This window comes from Labrus bergylta, chromosome 5 (assembly GCF_963930695.1).
Source record: "Labrus bergylta chromosome 5, fLabBer1.1, whole genome shotgun sequence".
Classification (NCBI taxonomy): Eukaryota; Metazoa; Chordata; class Actinopteri; order Labriformes; family Labridae; genus Labrus; species Labrus bergylta.
In genome coordinates this window covers 14,718,362-14,740,477 of record NC_089199.1, presented here as the reverse complement: position 1 = coordinate 14,740,477, position 22,116 = coordinate 14,718,362, and the positions used below count along the sequence as shown (strand labels likewise).

The 22,116-nt window shown below is 40.6% G+C and overlaps 2 protein-coding genes across 7 annotated transcripts in view; both read left to right on the top strand.

Moving 5' to 3' along the window:
• Positions 1–7,695: 7,695 nt before the first annotated feature.
• Positions 7,696–17,457, top strand: atf7b (activating transcription factor 7b). Of its 5 annotated transcripts, none has more exons than XM_065954938.1 (12): positions 7,696–7,842; positions 8,899–8,960; positions 9,321–9,417; positions 9,571–9,698; positions 9,822–9,947; positions 10,119–10,276; positions 12,893–12,989; positions 13,098–13,217; positions 13,408–13,557; positions 15,008–15,196; positions 15,291–15,396; positions 15,531–17,457. In XM_065954938.1, the coding sequence occupies exons 2-12, from the start codon at positions 8,913–8,915 to the stop codon at positions 15,764–15,766; spliced, it is 1,455 nt and encodes a 484-aa protein (XP_065811010.1). In that variant the 5' UTR covers positions 7,696–7,842; positions 8,899–8,912; the 3' UTR covers positions 15,767–17,457. The 5 variants fall into 5 exon arrangements, with proteins under 5 accessions (XP_065811010.1, XP_065811011.1, XP_020500789.1 ...); XM_065954939.1 differs by having other exon boundaries at positions 9,822–9,959; positions 13,435–13,557; XM_020645133.3 differs by having other exon boundaries at positions 9,822–9,959.
• A 934-nt stretch (positions 17,458–18,391) lies between these two features.
• The window catches only part of dip2bb (disco-interacting protein 2 homolog Bb), a 42,220-nt gene continuing 38,495 nt past the window's right edge, over positions 18,392–22,116 (top strand). For both annotated transcript variants that reach the window (XM_065954936.1, XM_065954935.1), the window contains exon 1: positions 18,392–18,684. In XM_065954936.1, the coding sequence (XP_065811008.1) occupies positions 18,600–18,684 (85 nt within the window). In that variant the 5' untranslated portion in view covers positions 18,392–18,599. The remainder of the gene's footprint in view (positions 18,685–22,116) is intronic.

Below are 22,116 nucleotides of genomic sequence, written 5' to 3'. Positions count from 1 at the left end.
GTATTGTAACATTAGCTCCAGGCTAATAAGTATCCATCAAGCAGCAACAAGTAGAGATTCCTATTCCTATTCGTTCCTCTATTACGATTTAAAAAAGAAAACGAAACGTTGTGAGGTTTGAAAACGTCGATAAAACACTAAAATCTTACGCTGCTAAGAGTCTTGAGGGGATTTAAGTGGCTAACACTAGCCCCTTGCGAAATGCAAAGCAAAGCTACAGAAACAACGTAACATCCCGCGAGAGTTGGCGATACAAGGAGATTCTCGCGACGGACGGCGGGGTTACAACCAATATTTACAGTCTATGGTTACAACGGAAAAGACGGCGGACAGGAACACGATTGCAAGGGGGTGGTGACGTAAAATCTCAGCCAGCCTCATCATATCCGGTTAATTTCTGGTTTCTGATCGCTTCACTGCTGCTTCTAAAATCCGGTAATGTCGGGGAAAAGCTATACATTTCAACGGACTATTAGTTGTACAGCCGAACATTGTTGTGTGCCATTATGTACTGCATCCAGTAAATACAATTATCTGAGACAGCAAGAAGATTGTTGAGGAAGGGAGCAGTCCCTGCCTTGTTCAGTGGAACAGTTTCTCTCTTCCACTTTGAAGACAGGCAGAGAGGAGGGAGAGGAGGAGGACACATCATGTGAGGAGGGAGAGGAGGAGGACACATCATGAGAGGAGGGAGAGGAGGAGGACACATCATGATAGGAGGGAGAGGAGGAGGACACATCATGAGAGGAGGGAGAGGAGGAGGACACATCATGTGAGGAGGGAGAGGAGGAGGACACATCATGAGAGGAGGGAGAGGAGGAGGACACATCATGATAGGAGGGAGAGGAGGAGGACACATCATGTGAGGAGGGAGAGGAGGAGGACACATCATGTGAGGAGGGAGAGGAGGAGGACACATCATGAGAGGAGGGAGAGGAGGAGGACACATCATGATAGGAGGGAGAGGAGGAGGACACATCATGATAGGAGGGAGAGGAGGAGGACACATCATGTGAGGAGGGAGAGGAGGAGGACACATCATGATAGGAGGGAGAGGAGGAGGACACATCATGAGAGGAGGGAGAGGAGGAGGACACATCATGAGAGGAGGGAGAGGAGGAGGACACATCATGTGAGGAGGGAGAGGAGGAGGACACATCATGAGAGGAGGGAGAGGAGGAGGACACATCATGTGAGGAGGGAGAGGAGGAGGACACATCATGAGAGGAGGGAGAGGAGGAGGACACATCATGAGAGGAGGGAGAGGAGGAGGACACATCATGTGAGGAGGGAGAGGAGGAGGACACATCATGAGAGGAGGGAGAGGAGGAGGACACATCATGAGAGGAGGGAGAGGAGGAGGACACATCATGTGAGGAGGGAGAGGAGGAGGACACATCATGTGAGGAGGGAGAGGAGGAGGACACATCATGTGAGGAGGGAGAGGAGGAGGACACATCATGTGAGGAGGGAGAGGAGGAGGACACATCATGTGAGGAGGGAGAGGAGGAGGACACATCATGAGAGGAGGGAGAGGAGGAGGACACATCATGAGAGGAGGGAGAGGAGGGAGAGGAGGAGGACACATCATGTGAGGAGGGAGAGGAGGAGGACACATCATGAGAGGAGGGAGAGGAGGAGGACACATCATGTGAGGAGGGAGAGGAGGAGGACACATCATGAGAGGAGGGAGAGGAGGAGGACACATCATGTGAGGAGGGAGAGGAGGAGGACACATCATGAGAGGAGGGAGAGGAGGAGGACACATCATGAGAGGAGGGAGAGGAGGGAGAGGAGGAGGACACATCATGTGAGGAGGGAGAGGAGGAGGACACATCATGAGAGGAGGGAGAGGAGGAGGACACATCATGTGAGGAGGGAGAGGAGGAGGACACATCATGTGAGGAGGGAGAGGAGGAGGACACATCATGAGAGGAGGGAGAGGAGGAGGACACATCATGTGAGGAGGGAGAGGAGGAGGACACATCATGAGAGGAGGGAGAGGAGGAGGACACATCATGTGAGGAGGCAGCTAGCATCACAAATGAGCTCTCGATGAAAACAAGGCCCTAAGTGAGATCGACCAGCTGAGAAAACAAGTCCAGACACATTCAGTCATTGAATTAATGAAACTAGCATGCAGTGCTGCCTCAAAGTTTGTGTGTACTGCAGGATTTAAAATATGTGGCAATGTAGAGGAATAGCAGCTGTCAGAATCCTTCTACATCTAATATTTAATACATATTATTGTGTGTGTGTGTGTATAAGAAATCAAGGCTATGGTAATCATATTTTATGGTGGTTTTCATAAAAAATACAACTATTCAAATTTGAATATTAACATCTAAATTGTATTATTTAAAGTTTAGATCTTATGACCTCCTCGTGCGCTTCTGGACCCAAATAGAACCTGCAGTAACATCTATGGTCAGAGTGACACAAGCACAGAGAGGCAACTTCACAGAGCCCACCACGGGCCAGATTGAATTTCTAGCTTTCAGTCAGCAGAGGGAGCTAACTGCGTTCTGCACTGACAGCTCAAAAGTCACCAGTGTTTCCCCTAGGTTTACAGCGTTGGGGGTCGACATGCCGACACGACGACACAAACACTTGACGGAATCTTGGTGTTCATGTGTTACTTTTAATGACAGCTGTCCTTTTCTATCGGAAAGGTATCCTTAAATGACTTATTTCCCTGATATCCTATCTCTACAATAAAGGCACAAAAAGCCCAAAAATAAATCTTTATAAAAAAAAAAGATATAATGGTAGGGGAAACACTGATCACCCATTATTGATCAATTTTCCCTTACTCCTAAATGTTTTTTCATTATTGATGCATAAATGAGGCTCCTGGAAGTAAGTGTGGATTTTTAAAAGGCACTGCAGTTGTTGAAGGGCAAGCAGGAGTCTCCAAACAGCCCTGAACTACTACAACTACTTATCACACATTTATTTTTACTTACTTAGTTTGTTGGATCTCTATCAGCTCTCTTTAATTTAATCTCATTGTTTATGTGAAAAGATAGAGGATGCATCGCATCTATTTAATCTATTTCTGTGTTGATTCCTCCCTATATATAGAACGTTTCATTTACTAGAGTTTATCAGATGACCCCTGCTGGACAACAGAGTTAAAAATGTAATGCAATAATATGTTGTACAGTGTATATATCAGAACCCATAGACTTGAAATAAATCCCATTTTCATCAGTATGTGACCATATGGATGGACTTTTATGTAATCTGTGCGATCTTTTTAATTTGATGAAGTGATGCTCTTTCACCTGGACTGTTCATCAGTGTGATGTGTGTAAAGCTTACATTCATTTCTCATTGAGTTAGAATGCAGTCTAACCACACAGTTAAGATTTAATGGTTTTTGTGATATAGTCTCTGAAATAGTTCATACATTTGTACCTATAATGTAACATTATAAACGCCATTTTTGGCAATAAAACAAAAAGTACGAGCTACCAAACTCCATTCAATCTACGCACTCAATGATAGTGATGATTTTGGTGACAATGATGATGGTGTTAGGGAATCACTGATTGATGTGAATCATAGTGTAAGCAGGTGTATTCCCTTGTTTTTCCATCTGTTTGACTTTAAGACTTTACATTTTGGACCTCTTATCCAAAATCATTCAGCTTTAACAACATAGAAAGATGCATTAATGGGTTGTGTAAGAAATTAATCAAAGCTTTTACCATGTGCATATGTGTCTTTCATTTATGTAAAGATAACAAATACATTTTATCATTCTCTTGATGCATAAAAAAAAGACCTCTGACACCCTTCGTTGTGACTGTATCTGACCGACTGTGACCCCTCCCCAGGCGGCCAGTCTGAGACAGCTTGAAGAGGAGAACCATGACGCGGCAGCTCGTCTGGAGGAGGTGGTTTACCATGGAGATATGCTGCTGGAGAAGATCCAGAGCCACCCTGGCTGACATCGCCCAGTCTCAGCTCCGCACCCGCAACGGTGCACCAACCCCGGCATCGCCAGCCGAATCCTGACCCACAATGTACATAATGCAGCTCTGGACTCTTTCAGTCATTGTGTTCTTTATTTTTATCCTGAGACATCAGCTGTTAATCCCCGAAGACTCAAAAATACGCTGAGAGTGAATGAAAAGGAAATGTGAGATGCCAGACAGTTAAACAATGAAACTGTTTTTTTTTGTTGCACATCAGCCACTGGCCTCGAGACAAACTCACTGAAAGAAAACTGAACGTGCTTGATGTCAGCTGAAAAAGTAGTAAATGTCATCTTCAGAAACACTGATTTCTTTGAGGAACTCTCTACTGAAGCAGAAAGTTCTGTCAAAACTGTCTTTTTTATGTTCTATGTACAGTTTATGTTTTATATTGAATACGTCTGTTTTTGTGGATATCTTGGAATTAATTTCTCATTTGGAGCATCTTCATCCTCCCAACAATGTTCAACACAGTTTAAAAACCGCTCAGTTTATTGTACATTAATATGAATTAAGTCTTGTTTGTCCATAACAAAGCTTGAACAAACTCATTTGGTCCAACCTTTTGTATCTTTATGTTAGCTGATGTTTAGTTTCACAGAGTTGTTTTTCCTACATCCTTTAATTTTTTTATGTTATTAGTGAGATGAAGCAATTACAAGTGTTTTAATCCTGGAACATGCAGGATGTTTATTGTTGATGTTAGTGGGGAAAAAGCTCCTCTGGATACTTCTTTGTAAAAAAAAAAAACAACAACTACTAAACTCATTTAAAATCCATAAAACTTGTGTGGATGAATATTGTCTGTGTAGGTTCTCAGGCTTCCAGGTCATGGTAAATGTGAAGGCAACTGGACTAAAGCTAGTTGTAGATTTTGAAGACGTTTCACCTCCTCCGAAAGGCTTCTTCAGTTCTAAACTAACTGGTGGACGGATCTACAAAGACCCAGTCCCAGTCCCACCTTGGGACATGTGACCCCCAACGACCCACAGACGACCAGGAAGGTTAACATCTCCAGGCGAAACTCGGTCAACCACTCAGCTAACCCTCTCTGATCATTAGCATGCTAATGATGATGCTAATGAGGCTTTAATGTCTAGCTCTGTCCACCAGTTTGTGTAGGACTGAAGAAGCCTTTCTGAGGAGAGGTGAAACGTTTTCAAGATGTTCAACCAAGTCCAGTTGACTTTGGATAAAGCTTCGAATGTATGATTATTAATTATTTTATTTTCAATCCGACCTCTCTTCCGGTTTTAAGGAAAGGACATGTCTCTTTGACCTGCATCGTTCTTACTATTAACTGGTAATTAATGACTTAAAATAAAAGCCTGTCCCAATTTTTGGCCCAGTTTCTCTTTCTAGCCAGAGGCCTCTGTACATTTAGTGTCGAAATAGTTTGTGGTTAAAAAATGAAATGAAAGATGAACTATAATATATATATATATATTATAGTTCATCTTTCATTTCATTTTTGTCCAAAAAAAACACAATCATGTTTGTGTATGTGTGAAGGCAATGAAGCAGGTTTACATGCTGTTTTACAAAGCAATAACAAATTAGTGATTTAATTAATTTGATTGTTTATTGTCTCATTTTGTACACAGTTAAGTCGCCTAATCTTTCTGGTGTAAATATACAGTTTTATTGTCTTTCCCATCTTTTCTTTGAACAAGTTTTGTTTGAAAATAGTTCAAAGTCTGTCCCCAAATAAAGGCAGGATCATTTCATAGACTTATGTGAATAAAGGTCTACGCTATTAGTAGAAGTTTTAAACTAAGTTGACACTCTTAAAATGTTTAGAAACTAATCTCTTATTATAGGGATAGGGGGATTTCATAGGGAATGTCAAAATAGCTTGGGGAAACATTGACGTAAAGCAACAAATTAGGGAAGTGAGTAGCTGAAGACCTAAAGATAAACCTAATGGGAACCTTAGACTAGAAAACTGTAAAGACCAACTACAACTGGATACCAAACACCGTTTCCCAGTGTAGAAACCAGTAAAACAAAAACTAATCATCCATCTGACCTACAACAATAAAATGTTGTTTCTAGATGAATTCGTCTGTATTTGGCAGAGTTTTAGGTCGAGTTGTAAAGGCCAGCCTTGTCACTTGACATTTAGCTGTTTTTTGGGTTGTTTCCTTTCCAGAAGCAGATTTATTCTGCTCGAATTCTGAAAACCTGAGTTTAACCTACATGGTATGTCGGGACACATCCTGCATCTCTAAGTTGCAAAGCACATGCCGACACTATTTCTGAAATATTAAAATGATAAGGAGCTCATCTTCATCTTTTAATAGTATGTGGAAAATGTTGTAACTGTCGTATGTAATACAGTTAAGTGACAATTTTAAGGTTCAAGTAAAAGATTTGGACCAATCAGATGCTCAGCAGGGTTCTTGAGTAAAACTCAAAACACATATAGGCCTACCACTGTTTGGGATTCACTGTTTAGATGAATTTAGATTCAGTATGAAACATTTGAATATTCTAGATAAAAAGAAAAATCAAAGATGATTTTTTTGGTGAGCGGTTGGGATGTATTTTGTCCTCTTTTGGCCAACCCTGGCACTTAAAAAAAGATTTAGTTTCCCAAATGTCTGTGTTTTTAATACACCAAATAAATAAATAAATAAATAGTATAGATTTAGGAAAAGCTGAATATATTTTCAAGTATCCCAACTGGGATTTTTTTTAATAGAGGAAATTAGTCAGTTTCTTCTGGAATTTCTAAATGTCTTATGTTTAAATGCGAAAATATAATCAGCAGCATGTAGTTTCTACAATGATCCCATCTTACTACTTTTGTCAAACAAGCATCAGTCATCTTGTCTTGTTCCAGCAGAGGAACAAGTTCACACCTTTAGTTTAATCACGTGAGCACTCAAGTTTTGTTCAACAGTCCATGAGTAATTTTTACGTGTCTGCAAACTCTCTGCTCTTCAAAGGTCCATAAGAATGTTATTATGATCACTTTTTAGCACGGCAAGTTTGAAAACGAAAAGCCAAAGACCTTTTCGTTTTCATTTGAATTATGTCATACAATATGCATACATAGAGAGCAAAAGTATAATGCAAACTGGATGACTGAAGATTCATTTTAAATATAGGTCAAATAATGCACCTACTGTATATTCTGAAAGTTAAAACGTGTTTTTTTTTTTACTGTATTTTCATTTTTAAAATTAGCTTTTTCATTTGAATTATGATACAGATTTAGCGGGGCATTTTTTTGAGAATGATAAAGCAAATGTCATTTTCTTCCTCATTATAATTTAGTCAAAGAATGTGCATTTTTGAAGTTGAAAACTCAAAATTAAAATTAGATAAATTAATCATCATTTTATTTTTGAGTCAAATAATACGCTCATATTCTGAAAATTAAAAAGCATTTCTGTTAATGCATTTGAATTTTCAAATTAGCTCTCATTTGATCACTAATCGCTTCCACAATCTGCCAAGTAACCATCCGGAAATAGCCTTAAATATTATGTAACTGTTGTGGGCGTATGTTGGCTTGAAAACCCCTTCTGAATATGTTTAATTAACATTAAACAATTACATTAACACTCGTAAAAAGCAAAAAGCAGTGGAATTGGCATAGCTTTGACGTGGACCGAGGACATGAGAAATATGTATTACGACGTTTGAGTTTTCCCCTCTTTACAGTCTATGGTTTTTTCCCCCCTCCTAATCCTGTTACGTAACACTTTGTTACTAGTCGCAAGTCTCGCGTTGTTTCGCTCATGGAAGTGTCAGAGTGTCAACAACGGACAGGCAGCAGCAGCAGCAGCAGCAGCGCGGCAGCACTGTCCGGAGCAGGGAGGGGGGAGTCAAGAGGCTGTTTAATCGTCGAGTGAGTAAAATCACATCTCGGATTACATAACGTTTAATGAGATATATCGTGAAACGTTTTCAGTCAGGGTCCCGCGGCATGATATGGCTGCAGTGTGACAGGGCTTCGTTTACAAGCAAAGCTTTATTTAGCAGTAGCATGCTAACGTTGAGCTATTTGCGTGAAGTGTGAACACAGAGCTCGGTTAGCAGCTAGCGTTAGCATGGCTAGCGATGTTGTGACTGGTGGCTTCAGTAACATTTCGCTTTGTGAGGCGTATCCGTCCGCACTCAGTCTATATTTAGTTTAGTAATGGTAGCCTACACATTCGTTGTAATGACACAGCTGTCACTTTCTCAAAACTGTTTTTTTTTCTATGCGACCGCGACAAAGTTTTGCGAGTTAAAGGCCCCTCTGTCTTCATGTCAGAGCTTGACAGACAATTTCCCCTCCTGGTCAACCTGTCCACCATCCTTTACCTAAGACATTTAGCTAGCTACGTAGCCGAATCGACCTCGACCACGGTAGTCAGCCAATGACCTGACACTGTAAGGTAGGTTGCATGGTAGCGTTAGCTTCCTGTGACCCTGCTGCTTCATCATCGCCCCCTTTAAACGCGAGTCCTCGATTATCCTCCACCAAGACCCGTGCAGATGCTTCAAACAGGCCAACATGCCCGTGCCCTCTCAGTCTAACCAGCTGTCTGTTGAGGATGTTTCACCCTGTTTTCTACCACATTGGTGATGGTGTTAACCTTTTCTTTATGGCGCTAAACGGATGGTAGTTCTCCACAGACACTTCATGTGGAATAACGCCCCACGTAGACACTGTACATTACAACACAAGCTGACCTGCGTTAATGATAGGCATTGAAACTGGAATATTTTGGTGTTGTCTACAAATCAATTGTGTAGATCAATAAATAGTTCCTCTATTAAAACATTAGGCATCAGTAATCCGTTATGAGTACAATATTTTGTCATTGTAACTTCAGCATCAGCTGTTTAATAGTCTCTTAATGCATAAATGGATAATAACAATAAAAAAAGATGCTCTGTTCTTTGCTCTCTTTTGCAGCATACTTGTCTGAGATGGGGGATGATCGACCTTTTGTATGCACTGCCCCTGGATGTGGGCAGGTATATTTCCTCAACCTGATTACTACACATACGCATCTAGACAACACTCTCCTCCACTCTTTCCTTTGACAGCTTTTAGCATCGAGGCCATAAATCAGTAACCTTTATTTACCTTTTTCATTAGAGCTACATTGGCACACTGTTATTCCGCTTACACCCATCTTTAAAGTCAAGGTTCCTTCACATTTGACTTCTTTTGTTGTGCCATATCTTACTGCATCAAGAGCAGGTGTTATTGGTCATCCCACAAGGTTTTTTTTCGTTTAGTTTTTTTTAAATGTTTTTTGTAACTTAGCAACAGCAGAGTAGACACACTGATACTACACTGTTGTTTGATATTGTATGCTGTTGTTTTTTCAGAGATTCACAAATGAAGACCACCTGTCAGTTCACAAACACAAGCATGAAATGACATTAAAATTTGGCCCTGCCAGAACAGACTCTGTTATCATTGCAGGTAATAACATTGCAATCAGTGTTAGAATGTGTTAAATTAAATTCTTTTAAGGAGTCAGTACAATTGTAAATATCATGTTATTGTGTTCTAATGGGATGTACAGAAATTCTCTGTCCAGTAACCTTTTGGACTTCAATTTTTCTTTTTTTACAGATCAGACCCCTACACCCACACGTTTCCTTAAGAATTGTGAGGAGGTTGGTCTGTTCAATGAGCTGGCCACCTCCTTTGAACAGGAGTTTAACAAAGCACACGATGACGAGCAAAAGACAAAACACCCGGTAAAAAAAAAAGGACAAATGTATATTTACAATGAACGTAACACAGTTGTTTTTCCCTGTTTTCAAATCCACTTTACAGTATTTTAGCTGCACTGATTTTAATTATCTCATCCATGCTCTTAGGCTGCACCTTTACAAACACCATCTGAAGTAAAAGATGAGGATGAGGGGCCTTTACAAGTCGATTCCTCCTCTCCTGGAAGTCCAGATTCGTCATCCAGCATGTCAGATGACAGCATGGACTCAAGGGTGAGAGGCAAGGTACATGCAGAAAACTTTCTTTGGTCAACAAGCTGGTTTATAGATTGGCTTTTTATATAAACCATGTGCTTCTTGAACATGGAAAATCTGTTTTCTGTTCATGCGGACCAAACACACCCATTGATGGAAAATAAATTCAACTCTTTGATTTGTGTACAGGAGATCCCAGCAAAGCCCGTGGCAAGCTCTGCTCCAACTCCAACCATTGTGCGTCCAGTTTCTCTTCCCCTTCACCTGAGTAATGACTCACTTCATCCAACTCTGCCTTCTCCAACATCTGTCATCACGCAAGCTCCACCCTCCAACAGACAGCTCGGGTAAACCACTTAGTGTTTTAGTTGTGTGCATGTTTGTTGGCGGGGGGGCGGTAATTGCAAAACATCTCGAAACTCAAGTTTTGTACAAAAAGTTTAAAATAAAAGTTGACCTAGGGGCTTTCACCTTGTCTCCGCAATATAATACAATGATAAAATACAATAATAGTATATATTATTCCTGATTAGTATTAGGTTTTGCAAGACCATCTCTCTCTCTTCCCTCTTCAGGAGGTCTCCAGTGTTTGTATTTTTTCAGTGTGGTGCTACATTTAACAGTCTGTAAAAGTGACCAATGAAATAAAATAAAAGTAGGGCACCGGAATATTAATGCCACACTCGTCAATATTGGCCTGTTGCTTCTGTACGGCACTCTGCTAGCAGTCATGGCGGAGGTTTCACAAAAGGAGGCTAAAACTTCAAATTTCCATTCAGATTGGGAAGAGGAATTTATTTTTTTATTTTGGTGAAAGACAAGTGTGCATGCATGCCACCAAACACAAGCATTTTCAAAAGGAGAACATTTTGAACAGCACGACTACACCAACCCCCTGAAATTCAAAGACTGCTGCCCCCCAAAGGGAAAATTGATGACCCAGCCTAACGTACTGGCACCTGAAACACACAGACGGCACAACCAGAGAAAACAAGCAACTGCTCGGTTCGTCACAGCTAAACAAGGCTCCCACTGAAGCATCTTTTCATATTTGCCAACTTTTAAATTAGCACAAGAAGCCTTTAGCAGATGGGGATTTACTCAAAGAAGCAACTGCCATCAGCGCAGAGACAGTTTTCAGTGACTTCAGAATAAAAGACAACATAAATACCGCTCTATGTGGTGAACCACTTGCCCCTGCAACTGTGACAAGGAGGGTCGATCCACTGTCGGAGGATGTGGATCTATAAGAGGCTTGTCCCTCTGTGAATAATTTTTCTTAACAGTTTGATGAATCCCTGGATGTATTGGACACAGCCCAGCTTGTTGTATTTGTCAGGATAGCTATAGGATTATACCACCAAGGTCCTCACTCTTTTTCACGTAAAGGAGAGAACGAGAGGTTTGGATGTTTGCAATGAGTCCAAAAAGTTTGTCCATCAAACTAGTTATCATTGCAACTGATGGGCCCCAACAATGCGCAGTGTGAAGACAGGTTTCTTAGTGATCTGTTGTAATGACCCAGATTTGTCATGTATTATCACTGTTATCCATTGGCAGGCCTTGGTTGGCAAAGTATTGGACTTTTCCCGTGTAATGACGCTGGTGGTCAAAGTGATAAACTGTATAAGACCAGAAGCACTTCAGTGCTGCTTATTTAAGGCGTTATTGGATGAGCTTGATGCCGCCTATGGAGGCCTACGTCTTTATGCTGATGTCCGGTGTTTGAGTCGCGGCGAAGTGTTGCAGCAATTGGTTGATTTGCTGCCTGAGATAAAGATTTTTTTTTACAGTTTCACGAGGAACTGTCAGATGATGTGTGGCTACTGGATCCGGGGTTTTTGACCGACTTAACGGCAAAACTTAGTGCACTCGAAAACGAGCTGCCAGGGAAAAGGCCAACACCTGCCACATGGATGCTTTTCACCCGGAAGTAGTAGTGTGCCTGTCTGGACAAAGTGGCAACTGAGTTCATTCAGCATTTTGGTGAGTTAGATGTCATAGAAGAAATTGCTGCATTTGTGTCAAACCCATTTCTGCCCATTGATATAAAACAGGTGACAGCCAGATTCCGGCAAGTATTTGCTTTGCCAATTGGAGTTGACATGAAGCTACAAGCTAGATGAAGGGACAGTGACTTTTGTGGACTTGTCAGCGATAGAAGTATCCTCTCCTCGCTGCATGCTGACTGAGGGAGAGTGCTGACTTTGGATCCACTTATCTTTGTGAAATGGTGTTTTCACAAATGAAAATAATCAAAGAAAAAGTACAGGAGCTGCCTTTCTGCAATAGACATCAGGCTGGCTGTGGGTGGCCTGACTGGAACAGTTTTGCCTTTAGGTTGCGTTGTACTATCTTGTCTTAAAAAGGTTGATGAACACTGGTCTGGGAGATCATACAACAGGATTTCCGCGAATCCTTAAAAAGTCTTAAATTAGATTTTTGGAAAAGTAAAAAGTCTTTAATTTTATTTGTGATAGTCTTACATTTTTATGGCACTTTGACTGGGATACTGTCTAATATATTCTCATTTTTTTCTGTATATTTGCTTGTTCACATGACAATTCACAGCATTTCCTCATGCGCAGGCTGTCAAACAGTAGACTAGTCCCTTAATTACAGCCGGCAGTTTTTTTTTCTTATTGTGGATTTAATGACATAGTTGACTAACAGGAGGCAGCCCGCTTTTCAGTACATTTTAGCAGTACTCGCCTCCATTTCGAATCCCCAAACCCCTGTGCTGGCCACTGTTTTGGGTTCTGTTGTTTTCTGTTGCCCCAAATATCGTTTTGTTCAGGAGTTCAGGGTCAAGGAAAAATTTGATATTTGCGAGAGAATCTGTAACAAATAGGCAAATTAAACACTCCTGATCCTGTCCCACACCCTGTCAAAATGGTTGTATTTCCTCAGTGGGAGCAGAATAGAGCAGCAACCACTTATAAGTGTCTGATTTTTGTCAACAGTTCCCCAACAAGCTCTTATCCACTGGTGAGGCACCTCCCTAATGGCCAGACAGTCCCTCTTCTTCCTAGTCCTGTGCAGATGACCTCAGTCATATCTGTGAGTAATAAAATGTATTTATACTTTAATTTAAGTGATACTTTTATTTTTTACAAGTGTATTTATCATGTCTTTTTTCTGCCTTTGTCTATGTGTTTTGATGTTAAGCTTGCAAGGCCATTGAACTCAGTGCCTAACATCCCTGGAATACCAGGACCTCCATTGGGCGGGGCCAGCAGCGGGTCATCCTCGCCGTCTGGGTATAGTCTGCACTCTGAGACAAAGATGGTGAGATTCTCACTCTTGCTAGCACCATTGTGTTTCGGCTTCAGACTGACTGGACTAGCTTTTTACACTGTAAATGTGACTTATTAGATGTCATCAAATCTACATTTGTGTTTCTTGACAGCTTATTTTTAGAGCCTGACATTAAACCCCTTTCATGGAGTTTTGTCTGTGTATTATTGTATTATTGTAGCGACTGAAGGCAGCTCTGACTCATCAGGGCCCAGGAGCACAAGATGGGGCTGGTGGGGGGGCAGGATCCATCCCTGCTGTCCCCCAGCGGCAAGAACACAGCCAGCAGTTCTCTCAAAACGCTGATGCACCATCACCTGCCCAACCCCAGGTAGCCCCCCCCCCCCCCCCCCCCATATATTCTCTTTACCAGAAACAGTTGGAAAAATACTGTACCTACAGTGTATAAGAAACCCTTGACGGACATTAGCATCCAACATCACCTTTCAAAAAAGACACTCGTACATTCTCCAAATGAGTGTATCAGTAACATTTCTTAATCATTGTCATCATGGTAACACATTAATGAATAAGGCGTATTATTTATTTTAACATATAAACTTTATACGGGAACACAAATACAAGTGATAGAGATGTGATAAAGAAGGATTCACAAACAAAGGAAAAAAAGGGCCCAGCACCAAAAAAAAAAAAAAACTGCCCACAAACTTGAATGCCAACCACGAAATTCACCTTGAACCTCATTTTTCCCCAAGAAATCTTCATGTGTGTCCACACCATCATGCACACAAGCTTTGTAAACACTTGCACAAAACTTTTTTCAGGTTGAGCTGCAAGTGTGAATGCAAACGGCTAAATGTTTCACTCAGACTTTATCCAGAGTTTGTCCTGCCAGCCCCGTTTTTTATCTGCATGAAGTCCAAGTGAGCTGGTGTGAGACGGCAGCAGGATATAGTCAGGAGAATTCACCACGAATGGATGAGAGAGGGTGGTTAAGTTTATTCCCTGCAATCAATGAACTACCATAGACTGTATGCACATGACCGGTTGCGATCCCAGTGCACATAATTAAACTGCTGCATTATGTTTTATGTTTGCCCATATGTTCTTCTCTGCTCTTTTTTTGATATTGTGATTTACACATAGCATTGATCTGTCATATCTTGCTACCAGCGTCTCCTCTACCCAATCGCCCGTCCATCAGAGATAGTATGATGTATATGTTAACCACCTCAGAAAGATTTCAGGGGAAATCTGCCTGAAATCCTCTAGACATTTTTGTGAGTGGAGTGCACATTCAAATCAATTGCGTTTGAAAATGTCCACACACACATTCAAATTCTCTCCACCATTTCTCTTTACCCTCTCTGGGACACCTATAATGTTTGTTTGTCGGTGCGACATCTCAGATGACCTCCAATATTGGCTAGTTTTAGTTTTTATTGGGCGCTCTGCGAACTGGTTTATGTGGTCTCTCCGGTTGTGAAATTAAAGTCTGGCTGCTACAATGAAACCCGTTGTTGTAAGCCCAGGCTGTGCCTTCATGGAAAAGGGTTGTTAACCATCCTTAAGGTTGTTCAATACCACCTTGTGTCCTGTTGAGTTACACTTTTAAATTTACTGGGGTTCTTTGTTGGTCTCTGTTCGAAGCTGTGTGTGCATTTAGCAAGTCATGCACATATGCAGTCATTTCAAACGTTTTTTTGCCACATTAAGATTTTTAAGTGGGGAGAACCACAACTTGAATCTTCTCTGTTTTTCTATAATTCCTTATGTAAAACTCTTGCTACATGCATGTAACCCTTTTCCTAATTCCCCAGGTGTCCCCAGCTCAGCCGACAGGAGGCAGGCGGCGGCGAGCGACAGAGATGGATCCGGATGAAAGGAGGCAGCGTTTTCTTGAGAGAAACCGTGCAGCCGCCTCACGCTGCAGGCAGAAACGAAAGGTCTGGGTAAACTCTTTGGAAAAGAAGGCTGACGATCTCGCCAACATGAATGTCTCCCTTTCAGTAAGTCTTCCATTTCCCTGTTCACCATTAAAAAATGATCAGGGAGGGACATGCTGGGAATAATTTGTGTTCTGTATTGTTTTGTCATCATCAGAATGAAGTCTCCCTGCTGAGGAATGAGGTGGCACAGTTAAAACAGCTCCTCCTGGCCCACAAAGACTGCCCTGTGACTATCATGCAGAAAAAGGCAGCTTTCTTAGGTAAGGTCATGAACTGACTCTTCCTGCACTGTTCCACCTGTTCTGTCAGGATCCATCCATCACCTCATCCATCTAATACGTTCTTCTACTCGCTCACCTCTCTTAAGGGTGAATGATTCTTTCTCTGTCCCTAGCTGCAGGAGGAGAAGAAACCTCCAGGGATGCTCCCACCGAACCCACCGGCTCCCCAGCTGCAGTCATTCAGCACGGGCCGACACCCCCTGCCTCCGCCCCCAGTCCAGGGGCCACCATCAACGGCATGAGTGTCCGTGCTGCAGAGGCAGTCGCTATGTCGGTCTTGGCCGGCATGGGATCTGGCCAGCCAGGAGGGATTGTCATGGTAACACAGCCACAGTCGACTTCGAGATGATGTGCTGATGCAGGTGGAAAGTGTGAACTTGAGTGACCAGACTGGTGCAAAGTGATTGAAAAGAGGAACCCACCCCAGACTAAGATTCCCTCCTCCCATACACAGGCAGTGATAATCACACACAGACACTGCACAGTGCCTCCGTCAACCCTCCAGTCCGCCAGGCTCCCTGCCCAGAGAATCTTAGTCACTCTGTATGTACATATGAATTACACAGCGGAAAACAACTCTGCAGGCTCTGGGGTCATTTCTTGTTAAGTTATGACGGTTGAGAAATGTTTTTCAAGGTATGATACGTATGAATGGAAAATCTTAGTCAGATTTATCCGATTTATTTTCATTTCACCTGAAAATGCAGCTTCAGTCCGACTTTTTCCCACACGCTGGCTGTGATGAGGTTTGTTGCTTTCCAGGCTGACAATTTTATTTGTATTTTGCAGTTGTAAAAAAAAATGTCATGCCTGATACTGGTCGTTCACGTAATGTTCTGCTGATGTAGTGAAAGTATAGTGAGAGATTGGTTCGGAAGATTGCAGTAAAAAGCCACCTGGAAACCGTTTCTAATGCATCTTTTTTTGCTTATTTTTCAAACTGTCCTTTAGTTTTCTCACATGACGGCTTGGTCAGCTGAGTGTTTTAACAAACCAAATTCTAGATATGTGCACAGTTTACCCTGTGAGTTTGTGCCTGACTTTTTTACCACCATTTTTTAAGCCATTTGGAGTGGATGTCATTACATTAATCATGTATGTATAGAACCCTATTGACTGCATGGATTACTCAAGGCTGAAATATACCACTGTGTGTTCGTGCTTCATCATACTATCACTGTTTATTGATCTGCTTTCCTCCTGTTTTAGAACATGAAATTATAAATGCAAGAATTGTCCTTGTTCTGTAAGGATTCCATCCTCAGTCCTAATGTAAAACACTTGAAATGATTAGCTTGAGAAGGCTTTTAAATGATAATCAAACATACGAGATTTGAAATCCTTTACCCTGGTATTTACGTTGAGGAAATAGTAGTGCAATATATTTTTCTCTGTTTCTGAATTTCAATGTTCTTGCATTTAGCTGATGTGTAGCCCGGAGATGAGAGCGGTTTGGTCTGTTTAAGTCGAAAGCTAAAGTTATGTGGAGACCAGAGAAATGTGAAGAGAATTCTTGAATGAATTAAAGATCAGTGATTAGTGCACATCTGTATAAAATACCAGATGTCCTAGTCTTGGGTGCTTTCCAACATTTGAAAAGCTGTCTTGTTTCATGAAGTAGACTTGTGTAAGGTGCTTCTTTTAAAATTGGAGTTTTTAAACTGCACATTATTTTTACCGCATTGTACTTTCAATACTATCGTGTTGTTTTTTTCCCTTTGTCACTTTGTGTTTTTTTTTTGTTTTTTTTTTAAATAACGTGGTCGTTCTAAGATGTTATTTTGTCTCTTTGTGCATGTAAGGATTGTTTCTCCATCATGTGACAGTATGTCCTTTTTGATTTTGTTTTCGAGAAAAGGTATCTCTTTACTTTTCTGAGGAGATTTAACCACATGACAAAAATGTATCGAAGATCACTGTACGGAGTGTTTGTCAAAAACTCAGGCTTCAAGATGGTAAAAAAACTACTTGTGTATTGTCTCAACTAATGGATACGTTGTGTCTTGGGCAAATAATAAAGTAAATTAATGTAAAAGAAAAGCCTTTGAACCTCTAAACATGTGCTTACTGTATTCTTATAATATTACAGCCATAGAGCCAATCATCTTTTTTACTGAAAATGAATACCCAGTGATCTTTATTATAATCCCTACATCTTTTAACCCCTGTGCCCTCCTTGGCCATGCTGTGGTCATTTGAGTTTTATTTTCTGCCTTCATTTTGGCTGTGAGCATTCCCTAGCCTTCATAATACGTAGAGATGGGTAGTTTTTTTTTATTGAAGTTTGGATTTCTCATGAACTGTGATTACACTCTTCTACGCTGTGATTAAAAAAAACAAAAAAAACAGTTGAATCCCCTTTGAGAAAAATCTGACCTTGAAAAAACCCCATAATGTATTAAACTCATTTTTGTGGGTTATCATCATCAGACTGGGATAATAATAATCTTAATATCTGTTAGTATGTTGAAAATGATTCATATCGGGTATTTTTTAACAAATGCAAATTAGGGGTATATGATACAAACTGACAAGTAAAGGGTTAATCTTTAAGTTTATAATTACCAAAATCAATATAAAATGTTTTAGTAAAAGCTTAGAACAATAGCATTCAGCTAGCCTACTACTAGTATTTGATATTTACGTTTGAGAATCAATGAGAGGCTACAACATGAATGGAATAAGTCATTCACTATAGACATTAATGCTTATCTTGATCATCACATTCTCATAACCCTCAGGTAATATTTACAGTCTGTGGGTAAAACTCAATGAATGTTTTACTCTAAAAATGTAGCCTATACGGCCAGTCCACCTGAGGAAGGGGACGCTTGGCAGGTGAGTTGGATCTTTAATAGGAATGCTGTGAAAACACAACAGCAGAGGGAGCAGAGAGACTGCTTCACTCCAACCATCCAGTCACAGCAATTACCATCAGCTGTGGTCACGTGACTCACAGACTCCTCTGGCGAGTTGTTCCCATCTCCAGCAGTCATGGCGGTGTCACGGACTCGCGAAGATGGAGTAAACACCACTACTGCAACAACATCTACATCTTGATATATATGTTTTAAACTGTTTGAATCTTATCTTCATGGTGGACTGTACTCGCTGTCATCCGAGCTATCACAAACATCCCGCTGGCTGCTGCTTCTGCTGCTGCTGCTGCTGCGCTTCCAACGATGGCCGACCGCGGCGTTGATCTGTCGGCTCTGCCTAAAGAGGTCAGGGACCAGCTGGCGGAGTTGGAGCTGGAGCTATCTGAAGGTAATGTTTTTTCATAATAACACAGGGCTGTAATAGTTTAGGCTGTGAAGAATTCAAACAAAACTTGAGCGTGGCTCTTGTGTGTGTTTATTTGAAAACAAACGCAGCTTTCGTCCTGTGTCAGCTGGGTAAGAGCAGTGCTGCAGTAGATCCGGGCACGACTATAACAAACGATAAAAACACACTGACCTCCTTTTTTCCTGCTGGCATTTCTCCATCGAGTATCAAGGTTGCCTTTACTTTAGGCCTTTGTAGAAGTAGCCTACTTATTAGTTTAAATTGCTTTGGAAAAAAAACTATGTCAATGTTAAAGTCTGTCGTAGCTTAGTCTATTTTCCTGTGGGTAATTTACTTGTTTTAATCCATAGTGTATTTCCTCATAGATGTCATATAGCCTACTACTCATCATCTCTTCTAGACAAGCAAATACACTCCAGTCGAGGAAAATGGGTCAAGTTTGTCATCCTTTAGGCTTTGTGTGTGTCTGAGAGTGTGCAGCCTCAGACATCACTGGACACTGAATGATGCTGTGGCCCGTCCTCAGCTGTGCTGCTGCTTTATAGAGCCAAAACCCTGAAACTGCATCAGATATGTTTGTTTTATAAGAATGACTGTGGGAAATGAGAATATGGTGCTGGATGTTATGCAAGTCTCCTCCTCACATTGTGAATCACAGTGCAGCAGCCTGATTGGTGCCAAGCAGTTCCCAGGTGCCCGGGGGTGGATGAGTAATGTTGTGTTTTTCACATGGAGAACAAATCAGAGGTGATATACAGACCTATAATGATGCACTACATGCATAAACACAGATACCTGGAAGTGTCATGCCCATGTTGGATGACAGGTGAAACTGAAGAAACACAGGCAGAAACCACCATTATGCTGCACTTGTTCAAGTTACTAAGTTTGAGCATGCAGCAGTAGCAAATATAGACAATGAATCTGACACGACAAGCGTTTGATGATTTGAATAGACAAACTGACTGTCAGGCTGTATGTAGATCTCTTTGATTTCCCCCGTCGTTCATCATATTGTCATTTATTAGTCAAATGCACAGAGTGGAGCTGTGATATGCTGTGACCTGAGCTGCGGTGGATTGGAGTGTATGCTCTGGTTTAATAATAGACACTAATTAACTGTGCGATAATGCAGCTGGATAATAGAGGAGGGGGTGTTCACACTCTGTGTTCAACTCACTTAACATAGGGGTTGATGCAATGGATGATGGGAAGTTGATGTGTAATCATTTGTACAATATGTACTTAAATATAGTAAATCATTGTATATTAATTACAACACATAGATGTATGGCAGATCTTGTGAATTTATTTGTTTAGACTGTCAAGTCTGTCTCAAGTTTTCAAATACAATTTTTATGTAAAGTAAAAAATAACCAATCTGCTAAGATTGTTTGCTTTAACTGGATTATTAAAAATAGAGCAATGTGATTTTGTTTAAACATAGAAAATTGAGCTGCAACATATTATTATTTACAAGTCTCTCTTATTCTGTATGAGGGACAAAAAAATGACTAAAGTATAAATAAATGAATAAATAAATAAATGTTGGGAGAAATGCATACAATAATGTATAAATAAATAAATAAATGCATCAATAAATATATAAATAAATATATTCATATATTTATTTATGTATTTCTCTGTCCATGTTGTACAAGGAAAAGTAAATATGTAAATTAAGTGGGCCGTCCTAACATTACTGAAGTAGGATTGGTCAATTTTGAAAAGCAGACAGAAGCAAATTTACATATATACTTTTCCTCTTACAACCTGGACACAGAAATAAATAGATGTGTAAATGTAAAAATACGGAAATAAATTAATAACTCAATTAATGTGGAAATGTATGCATTGATACATATATAACTGTAGAAATACGCTAATAAATGAATAAATACATACATACAAAAATATATAAATAGCCTTTTTCATTAACAAAGTGTATTTATTATTTATTCGTTGATGTATTGTTTTCAGCATTATATATTTATTGATGCATTTATTTATTTATTTATATATTGTTGTATGCATTTCTCCCAACATTTATTTATTTATACTTAAGTCATTTTTTGTCCCTCATAATTCTGTTGATTTTTCTCAATATGGTGAAAAAACATCAAACCAAAGTCCCTAAAGGTTAGCTCTTCAATTTGCATTTAAAAACACTTGTTAAGGTCTTTCGATCAGTTTGTTGTTTGATTATTTTAACAAAACAAATTAGAAACCTGTCATCAAATCCAAGTGAGGTCCTAAGTAAATCACTTCATGTCAGGTCTTTAGGTAATTGACTCAAATCAGGATTCAAGTCATGTGACCTCAGTGTCCTGCTCTTGTATTGACAGTCTTCAGGGTTTCTGCTGTGTCACAGTTTGTGTCGATCAGACTGCAGCAGCTGAAGTCCAGTCAGAGTGTCCTGTGTCAGTGTTATAAAGCTTAACTGTGAGTGAGTGAGTGAGTGAGTGAGTGAGTGAGTAGAAAGGTGATATCCCCGCAGTGACTGACCCTCTGCTGGGGACTTGGCCTCAGAGGATGAATGCTCTATCAGTTGTAACCTTAGATCAGAGATGACTCTTTTAGGAATAATAAAGCTCACTGCTATCCAGATGCTACGCTTATGCCCGCTTCTGAGGTGCATTTGCAGTCTGCTCAACAACAGTCTGCCTGCACACCGCAAACAGGCGACAGCAGTTGGTCGCCCAATGAGTATAAAACTTTCTCATAGATATCTTTTACACAGCAACAATCACCCCATTGTTGTCCTGATACATGGGACTCCCCGAGCAACAAACTGCAAAATGCAAGAAATGCTGAAAATATGCATCGGCAGCTTATTTTAGTTGTGGTTTTCAGTATGTGCGTGTGAGTGTATTTGTGTGAGCATGTGTGTATGTGGGAAAGGGAATGAGAGAAACTCCGCCTACTTTAACCTACTTGACTGTAAGGGCACAAAGAAAGCCATTGAAGGGATCAAAGACTGAGTAATTGAGCTGGACTGGAATTTAGAGCACTAAACCACAACTGTTTAATCTGCTCAGTGCAGGAGTGTGTGGGCACTGTAGTGTCTGGGCTCTTTTTTGTGTGTTGTGTATATGTGTGTGTGTGTGTGTGTGTGTGTGTGTTAATATTAAAATGACCAGAGAAAGAGAGTGAAAGGGACCCCAGTAGATCGTCTTTTTACGGATGCTGTCAAGCAGTCGATATAAATACAAAATTGTCTTGTTTAATCTGTTTGCCATCTTTACACTCGACTGTCTTTATGTGTAAGATCTCATAACCTAAAATGCAGTATTTTACTTATGGAAAAGCCTCTAAACAAATGATCTGTTACTAAAGATGGACTTCCAAGATCGTAAATCACTTGCTCAGCTGCCTTACATTACGTCAATATCAGTGTAGCCACCTGCACTTTTT

Bases quoted from the DNA above. Each gene is read 5' to 3' on its own strand.
- atf7b (XM_020645133.3), top strand. From the start codon at position 8,913: ATGGGGGATGATCGACCTTTTGTATGCACTGCCCCTGGATGTGGGCAG. The intron at 9,699-9,821 runs GTAAAAAAAAAA...CCATGCTCTTAG, and splicing joins AGCAAAAGACAAAACACCCG to GCTGCACCTTTACAAACACC. The intron at 15,397-15,530 runs GTAAGGTCATGA...CTCTGTCCCTAG, and splicing joins GAAAAAGGCAGCTTTCTTAG to CTGCAGGAGGAGAAGAAACC.